Genomic DNA, 17833 nt, shown 5'->3' with positions numbered 1-17833 from the left:
GCCTCCACTTTGGATTTTAAAAATGCTGCAAATTGGTCCGGGGTAAGACTAGGTTATGACTTTTTGGTTTTCAGCTAAAGTGTTCCGAGTTCAAACTTATTTTTGTGTTATGAATGATTATTGGGGGGGGGGATACCATTTAAATCATTGAATCAAGTTGTCAGTCTAGTATTTCTCCTATGCTATTAGTCTATTACATGACTTGGACTGACCTTTTCTGCTAGTATTAATTTAAACTACAGTATTTTATTTTATCACTCAGGTCCACATAGGCTGAACAATGAACTACACACAAAGTAGAATATGTAAAAGAAAAATAAGGGACTTAGAAAGGATTGGTGAGTTGCCCCAAATTAAGAATTATAACGAATTTGATCATTAACTGACATTCAGTTGGTCCCAATAAAGGAAGAATGGGTTTGCTCTTATTTTTTCCTTTATTGTGTTGGCCTCAAAAAGCAAAGCAAAGCATGCTGCTTATATACCGCCCCATAGCGCTTCAAGCACTCTCTGGGCGGTTTACAAGTTAATTATGCAGGCTACACATTGCCCCCCCCCCAAGCAAGGTGGGTACTCATTTTACCGACCTCGGAAGGATGGAAGGCTGAGTCAACCTTGAGCTGGCTACCTGGGACTGAACCCTGGGTTGTGAGCACAGTTTTGGCTGCAAGACAGCAGTTTAACCACCGTGCCATGAGGCGCAGAGGACCAGATACTCCCTCAGTCCTGGCAAAGCAAGGCATACTGATTGATGTGGATCTTTTTAACCTTTCATAATCTGTGCCTTAGATAGCTTGGCAACAAAATGCACACTCACTTTCAAACCACTAAATATGCTGATTATAAAATATTCTAAAAGAAAAGGAATCCCTTCCTCTGCTGGTAGGAATATTCCACTGGAGGAAGACAACACTGAGATCTATCTCAGCAGGGTTGGATTTTCCACCATTTTAGTTCAACATGCTAAACTCCAACATTCTTTAAAAAAAGTGACATACCTTTCTTTGCTTTCAATATCATCTTCATTCTTTAAATACATAGAGAAATCAATCACACCAACCTAAGAAGAAACAGATTTATTCATTTTGCAAAAAGTAAAAAAACCATTTCCCATGAAATCATACACTGAGAGCAAATAAATTTGTATGTCACTTTCTCTTCTACATTTTGAAAGCTTAATATCAACCAACTCTTTAAGGTAAGAAAACTAATCAGAATGCATTCCCACATCTAGCCACAGTATCTACAGTAATCTACACAGTAAGTGGGATCACAGAGACATTCTCCCAAGCATCCATCTGGGATTAGTACGTTTTGAGAACAAAATCCAAAATTACTTGTTGAACCACTTGCATGATAATTATGCAAAGAGGCAAAAGACTGTGATAGTATTGCAAGTGAATTTTGTATCTAAGCCAAACATTTTCTGACCAAGAAAGTTAGTCATATGAGCTCCAACAATATTCTTCTGTAGAAATAAAATCGGTGAATCAGCACTTCACAGGAAATAAGCTTTCTTTAAAGAAAGAACCAGACTTCGCCAAACAAGGATGCTCTTGTCTTTTAAGTGGTTTTAATGCTCCACACTACAGCTTGCTAGCTTGGTCCTCTCCCATTCGATTACTAAACAAAACTTACATATTAAGCCTACAAGTCAGATAATGATTTTACATCAATTTACCTGTGAATCCAAGTCTTCTCCTTTTACACATAGGTTCGCATCAATTACATTTAAACCAACAAGCAATCCAACAATAACTGCTCCTTCTTCTTCCATCATCAGTGCATGATATTCATAAAATTCACTGTAAAAATGGATTTTCAAGTATGCCATGTTATAATAGTTGTAAATTATTTTAAAAGGTCAGTCAATTGTATAACTGCCTTAATGTTCTAGTCTCTTAAAAAATAGCACCTCAGGACATCTAAAAGTGAGCTACAGAATATGGCAGCTTACAAGAAGTCAACATGTTTCTGATGGAATAAAAAGAACAAGCTCTTAATTTATTTTAAAATGTCCAAAGTAGTCAAAGCTAAGCCTTTTTTCAAACCACATGCTTCCATCCTTCCACTTATTCTGAAAATGAGTAACTGCTAGCACAATATGTCTTGCACTTGTGCAATGACATGATTGGATACAGGCTATTTCCAGCTCTAATCTTACATTTTGTTCATAAAAATTTGGAAAACAACTCACCCAAGAAGATCCTTACGGAAGATGAGACATCGCAGATAGTCAGCCATCTTTTTTTGCATGAGTGCTAATCGTAACCAAGCCCTAGCACGGCCTAATGAAGTCCTGATAACAAGAGGATGGTACAGAAAACAATTACTCATTAGCCAGACTTACTTTTTAATGGCATCCAACAACTTTTTGATACACAAAGATTCTTGAAGCACTCTGAATTTCCATTTCAATAATGCCATTCAATATGAAACTGACTAAAATCTCTATCTGAAACCCTAATCAGTCCATTTGAAACAATAAAACTCCAGTTAATTTTAACTAATGTTTGAAAAGGCTCTTAAGACAAAAAATAAATGTTGTAACATTTATCTTGAACAAATATTTAGAAGCACAGAGCTTAAGAAAGCGTGTTATTCACTCCATTCAAGCTTAGGACAATGTTCAACTCAGTGTGTTCTACTCCTAACCAAGGACCAAAAGGTAACACTGTAAGAAACTATTTCTTGTCACCATGAAAAATAATAACAAAATCATTCTCCAGGAGAAAGACTTTAAGAAGAAATTGTTTCTGTGTATCACTACTAAGAACAGCAATGGAAATATAACATGAATACAGAAGAAGCTAGAGATGAAGCAGGAACACAATCATCCAGTAACAATTAATGTAACCTTTTACAACTATGAAACATTGCACTTCCATACTCAAAATAATTAACTCATAAAGAACTGCATTTGAGTGTTCCATACTCTTTCCTTGCCATCCTTAAAAATGGGAGCATGGACATTAAACTTGTTTTAACATAAAATGCTGACATATAGAACTGAAACTGGGAACAGGGGTGGTCAAGCTTGTTTTTAAACATAAAATATAGAATTATGGCCTAGATGTAAATACTAGCTTTCATCCCATTTCCTAATATTTGAAGGACAAACTTTTGTTTTATTTTGCATTTTCTTCATCACCTTTAAAACTGCACATGAGGTTGAACCTTTACTTACACACACACACACACAGAGACAGAGAGAGAGAGAGAGAGAGAGAGAGAGAGAGAGAGAGAAATGTGGATATTAAATCACAGGACTCTTTTCATTCCGACACTACATTTTAAAAAAAAGCATTTCTATCCATTCAGACTTATAGCAGTCCTAGCCTGCTTATATCCCTGGGAGATTTGTGACCAATCAAAGTACTTTCTGATTCAGCACAATGTCAGGATAAATGCAAGAGCATTTCTCCAAATACAACTCTAAACATATGTTGTGCCTTCTCTTAAGGCAAATTATAGTCTTACATAAGTTCATTCTGATGGCCTCAAACCTGATAGGCAAGAGGCAACTGGACTCCAGACACAATCATTGTTCCTAAATCATTGACTAAGTTGGTCAACAAATGACTACATCAAGATATTTAAAGTAGATTTTCATGAATGTGTGTCTGTTTCATTTCCCCTTGTTTTCTCAAAGACCTCTCTTCACTGTGGATTCCCTCGCCTGACTACAGAATTCATCTTCACTCATGTTATTTGTTCAAAGGTCCACTGATCAATGTTATAGCACATGCTTTGTAAGCAAAATGTTCTAGATAGAGAAATGTTTTGTCTGAAATCCTGGTGAGCCGCTGCCAGTGAATTAATGTTGAGGAGACAACAGTAAAAAAAGAAAAAGAAAAACAGGAAAGACTTGGCTAGTGCCTAGAGCAGGGGTCTCCAAACTATGGCCCACAGGCCACATCTGGGCCGCCTTGCCATTTTATCTGGCCTCTTCCTTTCAGCCTGTGCATGCGTGGGGGTGGGCATCCAGGGGTGGGTGTGTGCATGCATCTATACATGTGTGCGGGGGAGCATGCAGGTGAACATCTGTCTGTGTGGGCGGAGGTGAGTGCATGTGGCTGCGCATATGCACACAATCCTTTGGCCCTCAGAAATGTGAAAAATATGCAATGTGGCCCTCAAGCTCAAAAGTTTTTAGACCCCTGGCCTAGTGAAAGGGCTCTTCCAAGCACTAGCCACACCCTTTTGTCCATGCAAGAAGCAGTCTCTAGATAGAAAAAACAAAAACAAGAGTCCGGAAAGGGATTATATCCTTGTCACCTGACAATTTTCTATCGCTGTCCTAGGGACAATATGGGTGCATGGCCAGTAAGATTCCCCATATCCGACAGAGGCAATACTTAGCTAGCTGATTACTTGATGTAATTCCTAAAAATATCATATTCTTTTTTCTTACAGCTCTCAGGAGTCCACAGGAAAAACAGTGATATAACTTCACTCAGTAGGTGTCTTTGGAGGTTAGAAAGAGTAATGAACTTCTTATGAGCTTTAGATTAATTTACTGAAATTAAAGTTACCCATAATTTATTCTGGGGTTTTTTGAGACAGAAATTTAACACATTACTGATATTTAAAACACTGGACTCATGATATTCACCAAAATAAATTTAGTATTAGTTTGTTAGTATTAACAAACACATTCTTGAATATTATTGTGTTTCCTTTTACACTAACAGTTTCAAGTGTGGGTTCACAACAGATACATCTTCAGGTCCCAAAGTCTATGTAAAGAGAGTGGAGGAGCCATTTACATAAATTACATATGATTTGTATTTTTTAAAAATATTACCAGAAATTCAACTTACTTCAAACCAGGCAAATCTCTAACACTAGCTGCGATTTCCTCAGCTTCAGGATACAACTTCTCCACAAGTTCCAAAGGGCCCCAAATGGTTTTATTGTAACTCAGAAAAGATTTTTTCACTGTAAGAAGGAACATATTGTATTTTGACATTACACATGGTTTATTCCGTTAGATAAATTAAATTGCTATAGAGATAAAGAAACAGATTACATTAATTTAAAGATATTTCAGAGAAAGCCGATAATAACAAAAACAACATCTATAAACATAAACATTTTTATATTTCTATAGCATCAGATTTGATCAGCTATACCAACAACTCTAAAATCACTACTGCCAATCACAAAAATAATGCAGTGAGGCATATCATCTGATAAATGATAGCACAATAAGGGAAGGGGAATTAATCAACAACTTAAGATCACACTTATCCCATTAGGGCCATATGAGTCAATTCTATCAACAGGACTCCAAGAAAGTTTTAAGGTTTTCTTATATTCCTGCAAAGAAATTTTTTTCCACCTATCCATCTCAATACCAATCAACTCGTGCTGGAAAATACACAATTTCCCCTTCAGATTGACAGGAGTCAAGGAAGCTACACTGTGTCTGCTGGACCAGTTAAGGCTATGTTAGGATGCTTTAGAAATAAATAAATTTAAAACATGTTATACCTTTAAGGCCATGTTTCAGGCAGTGTTCCATGACAACAAAAAACTGCTGAAGAGGTGGGTAATCAGAGTCAAGAGTTCGGCCAAAGCTCAAAGCAGATTCAATGAGTCCCTTGATGCTCAGTTTAGCCATATTCAATAAATTTGCTCTTTCTACAGCTGTGGGGTCTTTTACAGCTTAAAACAAAAAACAAAAAAGATAGATGATTAAATAAGAACAGAAATTTCAGTTAACAATTTATTGATCAAAGATAAGATTTAGAAATCTTTTCAAAATCTCAGTGTAACAAAATGGAAAGGGGGAAAAAACAGAGTAAACTATAATTAACACACCATGATATGAAACATAAGGTGTGTCTGTATGAGGTTTCATCTCTGCATGAACAGAATGGCAAATCACCTGTGCCAAATCAGTGCTGACAGTATATTAATTTCAGAACATCAAACATAGCTTGCCATTCTCCAATATGGATGTCAATTATTTACATGATAGGCGGGATGGTCATCTTCTCAATATTATTCACTCTATTCTGAAGGTTATAGTGTGCAAGAGAGTGATGAAATCATTGCATTACAACATTTTCAAACTATTTATGAACATGATCTTGCTTTCTACTTTGCTTTTTATCATAACAGATAATTCCTGTGAACTAACCACAGGGGCTCTGCTAGTTCTACATTTTCTCAAATATGTTTCACTTTCCATTTGTCCAGACTAAATGTTCTGAGTTATTCCATTGCTCAATTATCTAATGTTTCAAAATCATCCTTTACAATGTCACACTATGCTTAGGTCTTGACTCCCTTGATTACTTTGTTATCACTTTCTTACATCTACAAAATTCAACCATCCTTCCGTTCACTTTTTGTTTTATACCATCAAATATTTTTAAAACTTCAGTTGCTCATATAGATCATTTCAGCACCTGGTAACAAGCTTTTGAGATACTGTACATATGTCACCCTGTGATTGGGTTTGTTAGAAGGCTGGAAAAGTTCCTCCTCTTTGGCGGGAAATAACCACTGAGATTCTTTTGAAAGATTAACAGGTTTATTTGCTTTAACACTTGGTGATTCAACAATAACTTCTACAGGATCAAAACAGCTAAGATCAGGTAATTGTCCATAAGGTGAAAATGAAAATCCAGATTGTAAATTAGGGAAGTTTATTGAGGGGCTGGTCCAAACCGTTCCCTGTCCGTGGGCTTCCTCAGTGGAGCACTCCACACCATGCATATTGTACTGCAACAGGGGTAATTGGCCCAGTCTCCCTCTTACTGAAGGTCGGATCCGGTCTGATTACCTTCCTCCAATGATTTTGTCTGTGAGGAAAGACCACCACTGTCCATTCTTGAGTCTCCGTTACTGTTACTTTCTCTTCCTTCAGATCTGGGTCTGGTAATAATCCTCCTACTTTTAAGTTAGGAAAGTCCTCTAATAGCCCGCGCGCTTTCCTGTATCTGAACTCACCCTCCTTCGTTTCTCTCTCCCTTCCTTCATCCTTCATTGTTTTCCTTCTCGGTATGCTGAAAACTCTCCTCCTCTCCTGATCTTTTATATCCTCCTCCCATACCGGTAGAATTAACTCCTCCTCCTCCTCTTTCTCCTTCCCTTCCTCTACCAAACAGATTTCTACCTTTGTCTTTTTCTCCTTTGATTCCTTTCCTTCTCTTTCTTCTACAATCAACTCTTCCCTTTCTATTACTTCTCTGTCCCTTTTTTCTCTCTCTTTCTCCGACGTTCTTATCTGAGGGGACGGCTCACTCTGTTCTTTTTCTCTCTTTCCTATTCTTCCTTCACACACCCTTAAACAGGTACCTTAAATTTCAGAAACTAACTACCTACTAAGACAAATATTAGAATAAACTATATCATGGGAACAACTCTGCATCCTGTTTGGGGTCAACAGTGCAACCACTTATAGTAATATGACTATTCAGGGGGTGTCAGAACTATGTCAAATTATAACAGAACCTGAACAGAAGGTTGCTAATGGTATTTCAGGTATTTCTTGTGTATTTTTCCTCTTAAATATATTAAGGATACAGTTTACAATTTGAAATGTGAAATGTTCCAGTGAACAAAAAGATAAATGCATCCAATTGAACCTATACAGGATTGGACTATATTTATATATGTAATTTTAAGAGAACAAAGTATGAAAGTAAAAGGGCAACAATATATGCATGAAAACTGAGTGCAAGTTTTCAACCCTAAGGTATCTTATTCAGATGTCTTTAATGCAGTTACTAATATGACTATAGAAATATTGATCTTAACACTCTTCCTTCTGCAGTTTGGATGTGTGTTAGCACTAAAGTTTATTTGTTAACTTTTCATATATATATTTGCAGAAGATAAAGTTGCCCAATAAACCACTGACCTGCCAATACAGTATGCTATAGTGGATGAAGTGATGGACTTAGACTGGAAATCAAATCCCTGTTGGTCATGAAAACTCATGGGTGTGTGCATGTGGTAAAATCACTCCTTAAGTATCTCACACACCCTGCAAAATCTATGACAGTTGCCCTTTTAATGCCTTTAAATTAGATGCAACTTGATGGCATATAACAATAACATGAACCACTAGGATAAACTGCATATAACAGACTTTCTCAACATACAGTATGCCCTCTGGATTATCGCATGCTGATGAAGCTAATATGAGTGGAAATCTGAAAATCTACTAAGCACAAGAATGGGGAGAGCTGACATTCAGCAAAACTTCAGTGCGAATCTTACAATCCTCAAACTGAAATGTTCTGGTAAATTCCCCACATAAATATTATTCAACACAGCCACAAAACATGTGTTGACCCATTGAAGGAGAAAATGGGTGTTTCTTGAGCTTAAAAATTTAGATTTCAGGTCACACAATTCCTTTTCAGACTTAGATGTAGGGAGCAAAGAAATAAATCAAGATGTCACAGTATTAGATTACTCCTTCTCTGTTCCAGACTGCTGTTCTTCAGAATGGAGGTAGCAGGAGGATAAAACACTACCAGATTGCAAACATGCCAGTCTTGCTCAATATTCTAAAGATCATTAGTCATGACTGCAACTTTTTAAAAAATCATCATGGTAAAATAAGATTGATTTGTTTTGATTTAGAGCAGATCATCAAGTGACTGAAACAATCAACAAACCAGAACATTCTTAGCAAATTCCCCCTGTCCAGCTCTTTCCTTCTTGCTTTCATCTTCTAAGGTTAGATATATGCTTTTAAAGATAACTGACAATGCCATGCCTGGCGAAGCAAATAGTTGGGGTTCCCAGTCTTAAACACTGGTACAGCATTAGTTAACTAAGCTTGCAAGCTAGGAATCACTGAAATGAGCTAAGTAAGGAAGATTTTTATAAAAACTGGTTCTTTCCCAAACTACTGTACAGTACTACGTATATGCACTGTAACCTTTTTTAAAAGCCAAAAGACTGTGGCACCTTCAAGGGGTATAGAGTAATTCAATGTGAGTTTTCCTAGATTACAACCCATTTCCTCAGACTCACTAGCGTTAAAGCTACTTTATTTCTTTATTTATTCCATTTATACCCCGCCTATCTGGTCATTGCGACTGTATAGTGTTAGTTTTTACTGGTAAGAAGCCTCTGCAGAAACCAGCAGCTGATTCTGAAGTAAATCTGCCTCGGGCGGGCTTGCCCTCCTACCAGAGGCTGGGATCAACGCTCCTCCTGTTCCTTTCCCTCCACCCGCCCCCTCTTCTGGCTCACTGGCTACCTCATAGGCCATGAGGGTGGAATCCAGCGAACCCTTTTCACACGTGAGCGACCAGCAGAAGGTACTCCCAGACCCCCAACCCCGCGCGCCAGGCTTTCTGCCCGTGTCCCACACGCGCATCCGGTGAACGTGAGAAAGGGGCTTCCCCGCGAAGCAGGCTCTCTAGGCTGACTCCGGATTCCATCAGGCAAGAAAGCGCTCCATGGCCTCTGTTCGTAGGCAAGCAAGGTTGTTTCCCTTTCCCCCCCCCTCCCACTTTAATTTCCCCTAATAAAACGGACGCTTCTCACACGGGGCCATGAAGCAGCATTTCTTATGCCCTTCAGGAGTCTACGGCCCTTGAAGGGCGGTGAGCAATCACCGCCTTGCAGAGCCTTATATTGTGACCGTTATTCTCGAGGGACCGCTTCAGAGTGAGGCGACAAGCGGGCGCCTCCCGAGGGCTCGGCGGCCCATTCGAAGCCAAGGTGGCCGCCGGCCCTCTTTTCGCGCGGCCCCTCCGGCCCGTCAGACGGCCTCGGTCCCCAGCCCCGCGTGTCTCGAACCCCCCGAAGCGGGAAAGCCCACGCGAGAGAAGCGCCAGCCGGCAGCCCGGAGCTCCGCGGGCAGCCCAAGCCACGGCCTTCGCCCCTTTTCCGTTCCTGCAGAAAAGGACGGCGATGGACCCGACTGCCTGGGCAGGAAAACCGCCGGTGGAGGACTTGGCTCCAAACGGACTACTAAACCGTTCCCTCTTCGCTCCTGAGGAAAGGGTGGTTTTGTTCCCCCCCGCGCGGAGCCTCAGGGTTCTCCGCTGGAGAAGAAACCCTCCGTCGGCCCCCTTTCCCTTTGGAGGCCGGGACCCTCCTCGGGCGAGAGAGTGGCCGCCGCCGCCGCCCTCTCCCCTTGTCTTACCCATGGTCAGCGAGGAGCAGCAGCTGCCGGAGCAGCTCAGCACGGATCCGGCCCTGGCTCCTTTCACGGCCTTTCTCCAGCTCTCCTCATCCCCCTTCTCCATCTCAGTCTCCTCCTCCTCCTCCTCGTCTCCCCGCTCCCCGTAGCCTTATCCGCGGCGCCCCTTGCGGCAGGAGGACCCGCGATGTTTTTCCCCACCCTTAGCGGGTGTGCGCGGCCCGGTAAAGCCGGCAGAGCAGGACCTCCCTCCCTGCGGAGACAAAAGGCGAGGGTGGCGGCGTAGCCGCGCTTCCTAACTGATGGCGTCTAGCCTTGTGGTGGACGACACAGAGGAGTGATTTAATTCCGTTTAGGAACTCCATTTCCAAGTGATACCTTTACAGGGAAATCAAAAAGGCACCAAGAAGATGTGCACACCCACCCTACCCATGCATGCTTTCAAGAAGTGTACAGATATCCTAAGCAAGCTTAAGTCTTTTTTTTTATTGTCTGTATGTGCAGTTTTAGGATGTGAAGGAGGGATGCTGTGGTGTAGACACTCCCCGCACCCCACCCCAAAAAGGGTCTGATCAGCTGATCAAGTGCCTCAGATTTCACTCCAGGGTCCCCATAATCTTATGGAGAGTTGGTCGTTTCGTTTAGTCGTTTAGTCGTGTCCGACTCTTCGTGGCCCCATGGACCAGAGCACGCCAGGCCCTCCTGTCCTTCACTGCCTCCCGGAGTTGGGTGAAATTCATGTTGGTAGCTTTGATGACACTGTCCATCCATCTTGTCCTCTGTCGTCCCCTTCTCTTCTTGCCTTCACACTTTCCCAACATCAGGGTCTTTTCCAGGGAGTCTTCTCATGAAATGGCCAAAGTATTGAAGCCTCAGCTTCAGGATCTGTCCTTCCAGTGAACACTCAAGGTTCATTTCCTTCAGAATAGATAGGTTTGTTCTCCTTGCAGTCCAGGGAACTCTCAAGAGTCTCCTCCAGCACCACAATTCAAAAGTATCAATTCTTCGGTGGTCAGCCATCTTTATGGTCCAGCTCTCACTTCCATACATCACCACAGGAAAAACCATAGTTTTGACATAGTTTTGTCGGCAAGGTGATGTCTCTGCTTTTTAACATGCTGTCAAGATTTGTCATCGCTTTCCTCCCAAGAAGCAGGCGTCTTTTAATTTTGTGGCTGCTGTCTCCATCTGCAGTGATCATGGAGCCCAAGAAAGTGAAATCTGTCACTGCCTCCATATCTTCCCCTTCAATTTGCCAGGAGGTGATAGGACTTAGTGGCCATGATCTTAGATTTTTTGATGTTGAGCTTCAGACCATTTTTTGTGCTCTCCTCTTTCACCCTCATTACAAGGTTCTTTAATTCCTCCTCACTTTCTGCCATCAGAGTGGTATCACCTGCATATCTGAGGTTGTTGATACTTCTTCCGGCAATCTTAATTCCAGTTTGGGATTCCTCCAGTCCAGTCTTTCGCATGATGTATTCTGCATACAGTATAAGTTAAATAAGCAGGGAGACAATATACAGCCTTGTCATACTCCTTTCCCAATTTTGAACCAATCAGTTGTTCCATATCCAGTTCTAACTATTGCTTCCTGTCCCACATATAGGTTTCTCAGGAGATGAATAAGGTGATCGGGCACTCCCATTTCTTTAAGAATTTGCCATAATTTGCTGTGGTCCACACAGTTAAAGGCTTTTGCATAGTCCATGAAGCAGAAGTAGATGTTTTTCAGGAACTCTCTGGCTTTCTCCATAATCCAGCATATGTTAGCAATTTGGTCTCTAGTTCCTCTGCCCCTTCGAAATCCAGCTTGTACTTCTGGAAGTTCTCGGTCCACATACTGCTGAAGCTTGCCTTGGGAAGTTTTGAGCATAACCTTGCTAGCTTGTGAAATGAGTGCAATTGTACAGTAGTTGGAGCATTCTTTGGCACTGCCCTTCTTTGGGATTGGGATGCAAACAGATGTTTTCCAGTCTTTTGTCCACTGTTGCGTGTTCCAAACTTGCTGGCATATTGAATGTAGCACCTTAACAGCGTCATCTTTTAAGATTTTAAATAGTTCAACTGGAATGCCATCACCTCCACTGGCCTTGTTGTTAGCCGTGTTTTCTAAGACCCAATTGACTTCACTCTTCAGGATGTCTGGCTCAAGGTCAGCAACCACACTATCTGGGTTGTCCGGGACATCTAGATCTTTCTGATATAATTCCTCTGTGTATTCTTGCCACCTCTTCTTGATGTCTTCTGCTTCTGTTAGGTCCCTACCATTTTTGTCATTTATCATGTCCATCTTTGCGCGAAATGTTCCTCTAATATCTCCAATTTTCCTGAACAGATCTCTGGTTTTTCCTTTTCTGTTATTTTCCTCTATTTCTTTGCATTGTTCATTTAAGAAGGCCCTCTTGTCTCTCCTTGCTATTCTTTGGAAGTCTGCATTCAAGTTTCTGTAACTTTCCCTATCTCCCTTGCATTTTGCTTCCCTTCTCCTCTCTGCTATTTCTAAGGCCTCGTTGGACAGCCATTTTGCTTTCTTGCATTTCCTTTTCTTTGGGATGGTTTTTGTTGCTGCCTCCTGGACAATGTTACGAGCCTCTATCCAAAGTTCTTCAGGCACTCTGTCCACCAAATCTAGTTCCTTAAATCTGTTCTTTACTTCCACTGTGTACTCATAGGGGATTTGGTTTAGATTATACCTGAGTGGCCCAGTGGTTTTTCCTACTCTCTTCAGTCTAAGCTTGAATTTTGCTATGAGAAGCTGATGATCAGAGCCGCAGTCAGCTCCAGGTCTTGTTTTTGCTGACTGTATAGAGCTTCTCCATCTTTGGCTGCAGAGAATATAATCAATCTGATTTCGATATTGCCCATCTGGTGATTTCCATGTATAGAGTCGCCTCTTGTGTTGTTGGAAAAGAGTGTTTGTGATGACCAGCTTATTCTCTTGACAAAACTCTATTAGCCTTTGTCCTGCTTTGTTCTGAACTCCAAGGCCAAACTTCCCTGTTATACCCTTTATCTCTCGGCTCCCTACTTTAGCATTCCAGTCCCCTAGAATGAGAAGAACATCTTTCTTTGGTGTCAATTCTAGAAGGTGTTGTAAATCTTCATAAAACTGTTCAATTTCAGTCTCCTCAGCAGTGGTGGTTGGTGCATAAACTTGGATTATTGTGATGTTGAAAGGTCTGCCTTGGATTCGTATTGACATCATTCTATCATTTTTGAGATTGTATCCCATTACAGCTTTTCCCACTCTTTTGTTGACTATGAAGGCTACTCCATTCCTTCTACGGGAATTCGCCCATTCCTGTCCATTTTAGTTCACTGATGCCCAGGATGTCGATGTTTATTCTTGCCATCTCCTGTTTGACCACCTCCAGCTTCCCAACGTTCATAGATCTTACATTCCAGGTTCCTATGCAGTATTTTTCTTTGCAGCATTGGATTTTCCTTTCACTTCCAGGCACGTCCACAGCTGAGCTTCCTTTCGGCTTTGGCCCAACCACTTCATTAGCTCTGGAGCTACTTGTACTTGTCCTCCACTCTTCCTTAGTAGCATGTTGGACGCCTTCCGACCTGAGGGCCCCATCTTCCAGCGTCATATCTTTTAGCCTTTTGTTTCTGATCATGGGGCATTCTTGGCAAAGATACTGGAGTGGCATTGCCAGTCCCTACTCCAGGTGGATTGCATTTAGTCTGAACTCTCCACTATGTCCTGTCCGTCTTGGGTGTCCCTGCACAGCATAGCCCATAGCTTTTCTGAGTTACTCAAGCCCCTTCGCCACGACAAGGCAGCAATCCATGAAGGGGGCAGCAATCCATGATGGTAATTACCATGTTGGTAATTAGAATTTTTACACACACACACACACACCCGTTTAAGATAAGTTTCTCCAAGTGAACTCAAACCTGTCTCCATTGTGTTTGAACACACAGGCTTCTTTACCTGACTAGAAACAGCAGTCTTTTGCACCCTCTCAGTGATGCCATTTTAATTGATACACTGGATAAAAGTAAATACAGACAGCTATATAGCTTTATATATGTTTGATGGTCTTCAGTCTCCAGTAGCACGAACTCCTCCACACTACTGTGTACAAGCTCTTTTTTGAGAGATCAGTAGTACCTTGGAGATTTCTCAGACGTCTGCCAACTGCATAGGCATCCTTCTGTCTCGAGAAACTATGGTAACGTGCTCTGTATGGAGGACTTGGAACAGCATCTAGTCTTGATGCTGTACATGAAGCTGGAGTGTCCTCTCCAGGGCACGAAGCCTGGGTAAAATAATATGGAGGATAGGCTGTTACCCAACCAGCAAACCCCCCTCTCTCCACGTCACTGAAATAGTCCAATGGAAAGGCAAGAGCCAATACAACTGGTTTCAGCGATGTCGCAGGAGTTGACAGAATGACACAAACTGCCTCTGAGACTCTGACGCCGAATTTTGCCTTGAGGTTAACTCCTGAAGCCTTTTCCATTAGTGGATATAGCCACAAGGCAGTGGAGGTTTGGATATACAGTACTGTAGTTATCAGTTTAGTAGAACCTGCCAGAATTTGCAGGTTGTAACCATAGACTTCAAGAGCCCAGGGTAACTTCAAAAAGAGATGAGATGGCAGAACGGGATTTTTGAGAACACTAATATACCACTTATTACTAGGACCAATTAAAATGTCACAAAGAAGCCTGTCCATTTTTAAATTCTTCAAAACTCTCCTTTAGATGAATGGAAAATGTTAGTGGAAAGATGAGTGAAAGAGGAGGAAAAAAGTGTTTCTGATAATTTTTTTCAAAAACTGACACACTAAAAAAAATCTTAGGAGAGGAATACTGGAGGTGCAATGCAGATTCAAGTTTCCTCCCTGTTCTGCCATGTTTATAATGGTAGTTTTGCTTCTCCCAAACACAATGGAATAGGATTATGTGCCACCTGTGAAAGCTATTTTTCATTGCTAACAGAGGAAACGGCCACATCATGTTACTTAATGCAGAGTTCTAGAATGTGACCTGAATGTATCACGTCTCAGAGAAAAATGATTTGTTCTTGTTCTTGTTAGTCCCAATCTGTTTCACAAAAACAAAAACAAATTTAATAAAATGCAGGGGGTGGGGTGGACATCCTGTTCTGATTTGTTTCAGATAATTATTCCTAGCTCCTCAAAAAATGAAATGGAGCTGCATTTGAAGGGGACTTAAACGCCATCAAGTATACAACATGCCTGCTGAAGTCCTCACTGTTACACACTAACAGATCATATTATACTAATCCTGATAAACAGCACATTTCTAAACCTAATTCAAAATTCTACAGTTAATCTTTAGTCCTTAACAAAAGGGTGGTCTAATGGTCTCCTTGATGTCACTGGAGTGCTTCCATGATCTCTCACCAAGAGTAATAATTACAGTCCAAACTCTAAGGACTACCATTTGTCCAGTGCTGCCTGAATTGTTTAAGATTGAACCGTTTGAAGGACTGCCATCACTGGGGAGAGGGAACATGTGGTTCTCCAGTTGTTCAAGTGCAGCTGCCATAAACCTTCACCATTGGTTTAGGACTGATGAATGTAACAACTCCTGGCAGGCAATAAATTACCTACATTGATAGAAACCTGCCTCAGAATCTTAAATTTTGCCTGACTTCCGAGATAGTGAAGATAGTGAGCACTGGAAAGATCACTCAGGGTGGAGCTTATGTTCTAGAATTCCCTCCTCAGATACAGGTACTGGCCACATCTATGGTTCCTTCTAAGAGGGTTTTTAAACGTATGTTTTCCCTAGCTTTCAACTGAACATTTTTATGTTTATTGCTGACTGCCATAATTGTATGTTACTAGTTTCTTCTCCTTAAACTATTTTATTTAATGATTTAATTAATTTGTTTGTATTGTTTTTATCTTGTCAGCTGCTGCACCCAACTTTGTCTTGAAATGTGTGGAAGAAATGCAATGAATAACTATTTTTATCTATGCACTTTTGCTGCATAAAATAGATTTATTTTCAACATGCATTGTAATGCTTACCAATTTAAATACTTGTCTTACATGTCTTTTGTCTTGCAAATTAAGATCCTTCCAACTGATTATCTTTACACCTTTTTATGCACTGAATTTTATAGAAGAGTGAGTTTTTTGGAATATTAAGCATCTTCTCTATTCTAAGTCCAACCTATGTTAACAAGACTTTATCTCCTCTTTTAAAGAAGTCAACATTTTATTTCCCACCAACACTAAAAACATTTTAATATTGAGTTGTAAAACTGGCACTTTCATGTTTAATTAGAGTACAGTATCAGCAATAAACTTCCTGTTAGCATCAGCCAGAATTGTGCAACCCAAACTTAATTGGAAAGTACGAGGGGGTGCTGATAAATATTGAGCCTTTCCCACAAAAAAATTGAGCTAGGAAGTTGTACATTGCAGGGTGTATTGGCCAATTTGTCTGTATTCAATGGTGCAAAAATCAACTACTTATGATTTTAACTTATCTCTCATGATCAGGTCCAAAGTGAACATGGCAGCACCTCCAGAAAAGTTCGATGTGGAAGAGCATAGGACCATAATCAGGTTCCCTTTTCTCCAAGGGAAAGGTGCAAAGCAGATCCATGATGAAATGTCACAAACTATGGGTGACAGTGGGCCTTCCTATGCAACAGTTAAACATTGTGTTGTCAATTTTAAAACTGGCCATTTCGGTGTTGAAAGTGAGAAACCCAGTGGAAGGCCGGGTCGGTGCAGAAGCAAATGACGAATGTCTCTGTGCACGCAAATGTGAAAGCCATCCATGATATGATCATGAAGGGCTGCCGAATATCAGCCCAAAGTATTGCTATATATCTGAGAATATCACGTGAGAGAGTTGGTGCCATTATCCGCAACAACTTGGAAATGAGAAAGCTGGCAGCAAAGTGGATCCCCAAACTTTGGATAACTGAACAAAAGAGGAAATGTGTTGAGTCATCAGTGGCTGTTTTGGAACATTTTGCAAGAAATGCGTCAGATTTCCTGTGAAAGTTTTTAATATATTTGTTTTATTATTATTGTAATTATGTATTATTTTAGCTTTTAATATTTTTTAATACTGTAAACTGTCTAGAATTCTTTTAAAGATAAAGGCGGCATATAAATATTTTAAACGAACAAATTTAGTTGAAACATTGAGTAATGCATGTGAGGAATTAAGTTAGGCAGCAAGAACTTTCACCTAGTTTTTTCTGCACATTGCTTATCTGGTAACTGGAAAAAAAAAATAATATAGCTGGCCGAAGGGAGTGGGAGTTTCCCTAGATAAAAAGACAGTTTAAAAAACAGCAAGGAGAGAGTTCGTTTTTGCTGCTGAGAGGAAGAAGACAAGATGGAGATTTATGATGGACTGAAGAAACATTTACATGATTGATTTTATAGTCGTTGCTGAAATATCCCTACAACTAAAAAACTTCTGTGCTTTACCAGATGTATTCAAGGACGTGAGATAATAATTTTTTTTTTTATTTAGAGAATGTGTTTAAGTATTTTTCTAGAGAAATGCAATGAAGGGGAGGGAAACTGCTTAGAGTAAAAAATTGTACAAATATCTATTTATATTATATTAGAGTTATGTTGATTTAATTCTTTAATAAATACTTATGTCTATTTGACAGTTTAAAATTATGTTCTTTCCTGACCAAACCGAATGCATTTTGAGTACTGAATTTACGCTACCTAATTAATTGATGAT

At 40.3% G+C, this 17833-nt stretch overlaps 1 protein-coding gene and 1 long non-coding RNA gene across 8 annotated transcripts in view; one reads left to right on the top strand and one right to left on the bottom strand.

Moving 5' to 3' along the window:
- RUFY2 (RUN and FYVE domain containing 2) overlaps positions 1 to 10320 on the bottom strand; it is a 58566-nt gene extending 48246 nt beyond the window's left edge. For 2 of the 7 annotated variants that reach the window (XM_078390840.1, XM_078390841.1), the window contains exons 1-6: positions 10127 to 10309; positions 5497 to 5670; positions 4824 to 4941; positions 2198 to 2299; positions 1682 to 1805; positions 999 to 1060 (exon numbers count right to left, since the gene is read on the bottom strand). In XM_078390840.1, coding sequence (XP_078246966.1) covers positions 999 to 1060; positions 1682 to 1805; positions 2198 to 2299; positions 4824 to 4941; positions 5497 to 5670; positions 10127 to 10229 — 683 coding nt within the window. In that variant the 5' untranslated portion in view covers positions 10230 to 10309. Of the gene's footprint in view, positions 1 to 998; positions 1061 to 1681; positions 1806 to 2197; positions 2300 to 4823; positions 4942 to 5496; positions 5671 to 6796; positions 7510 to 10126 lie in introns of those variants that run through there. The other 5 variants (XR_013543812.1, XR_012085483.2, XM_078390838.1 and 2 more) reach the window with 5 other exon arrangements.
- Positions 9231 to 17260, top strand: LOC140705893 (uncharacterized). Its single transcript, XR_012085486.2, has 2 exons — positions 9231 to 9419; positions 16618 to 17260. It is a non-coding gene; the product is annotated as an uncharacterized LOC140705893 (long non-coding RNA).
- Positions 17261 to 17833: the final 573 nt, after the last annotated feature.

Source organism: Pogona vitticeps, chromosome 3, assembly GCF_051106095.1.
Source record: "Pogona vitticeps strain Pit_001003342236 chromosome 3, PviZW2.1, whole genome shotgun sequence".
In the NCBI taxonomy this organism is placed as follows: Eukaryota; Metazoa; Chordata; class Lepidosauria; order Squamata; family Agamidae; genus Pogona; species Pogona vitticeps.
Note: the sequence above shows the minus strand (reverse complement) of the source record. Positions and strands in the feature narration are given on the sequence as shown.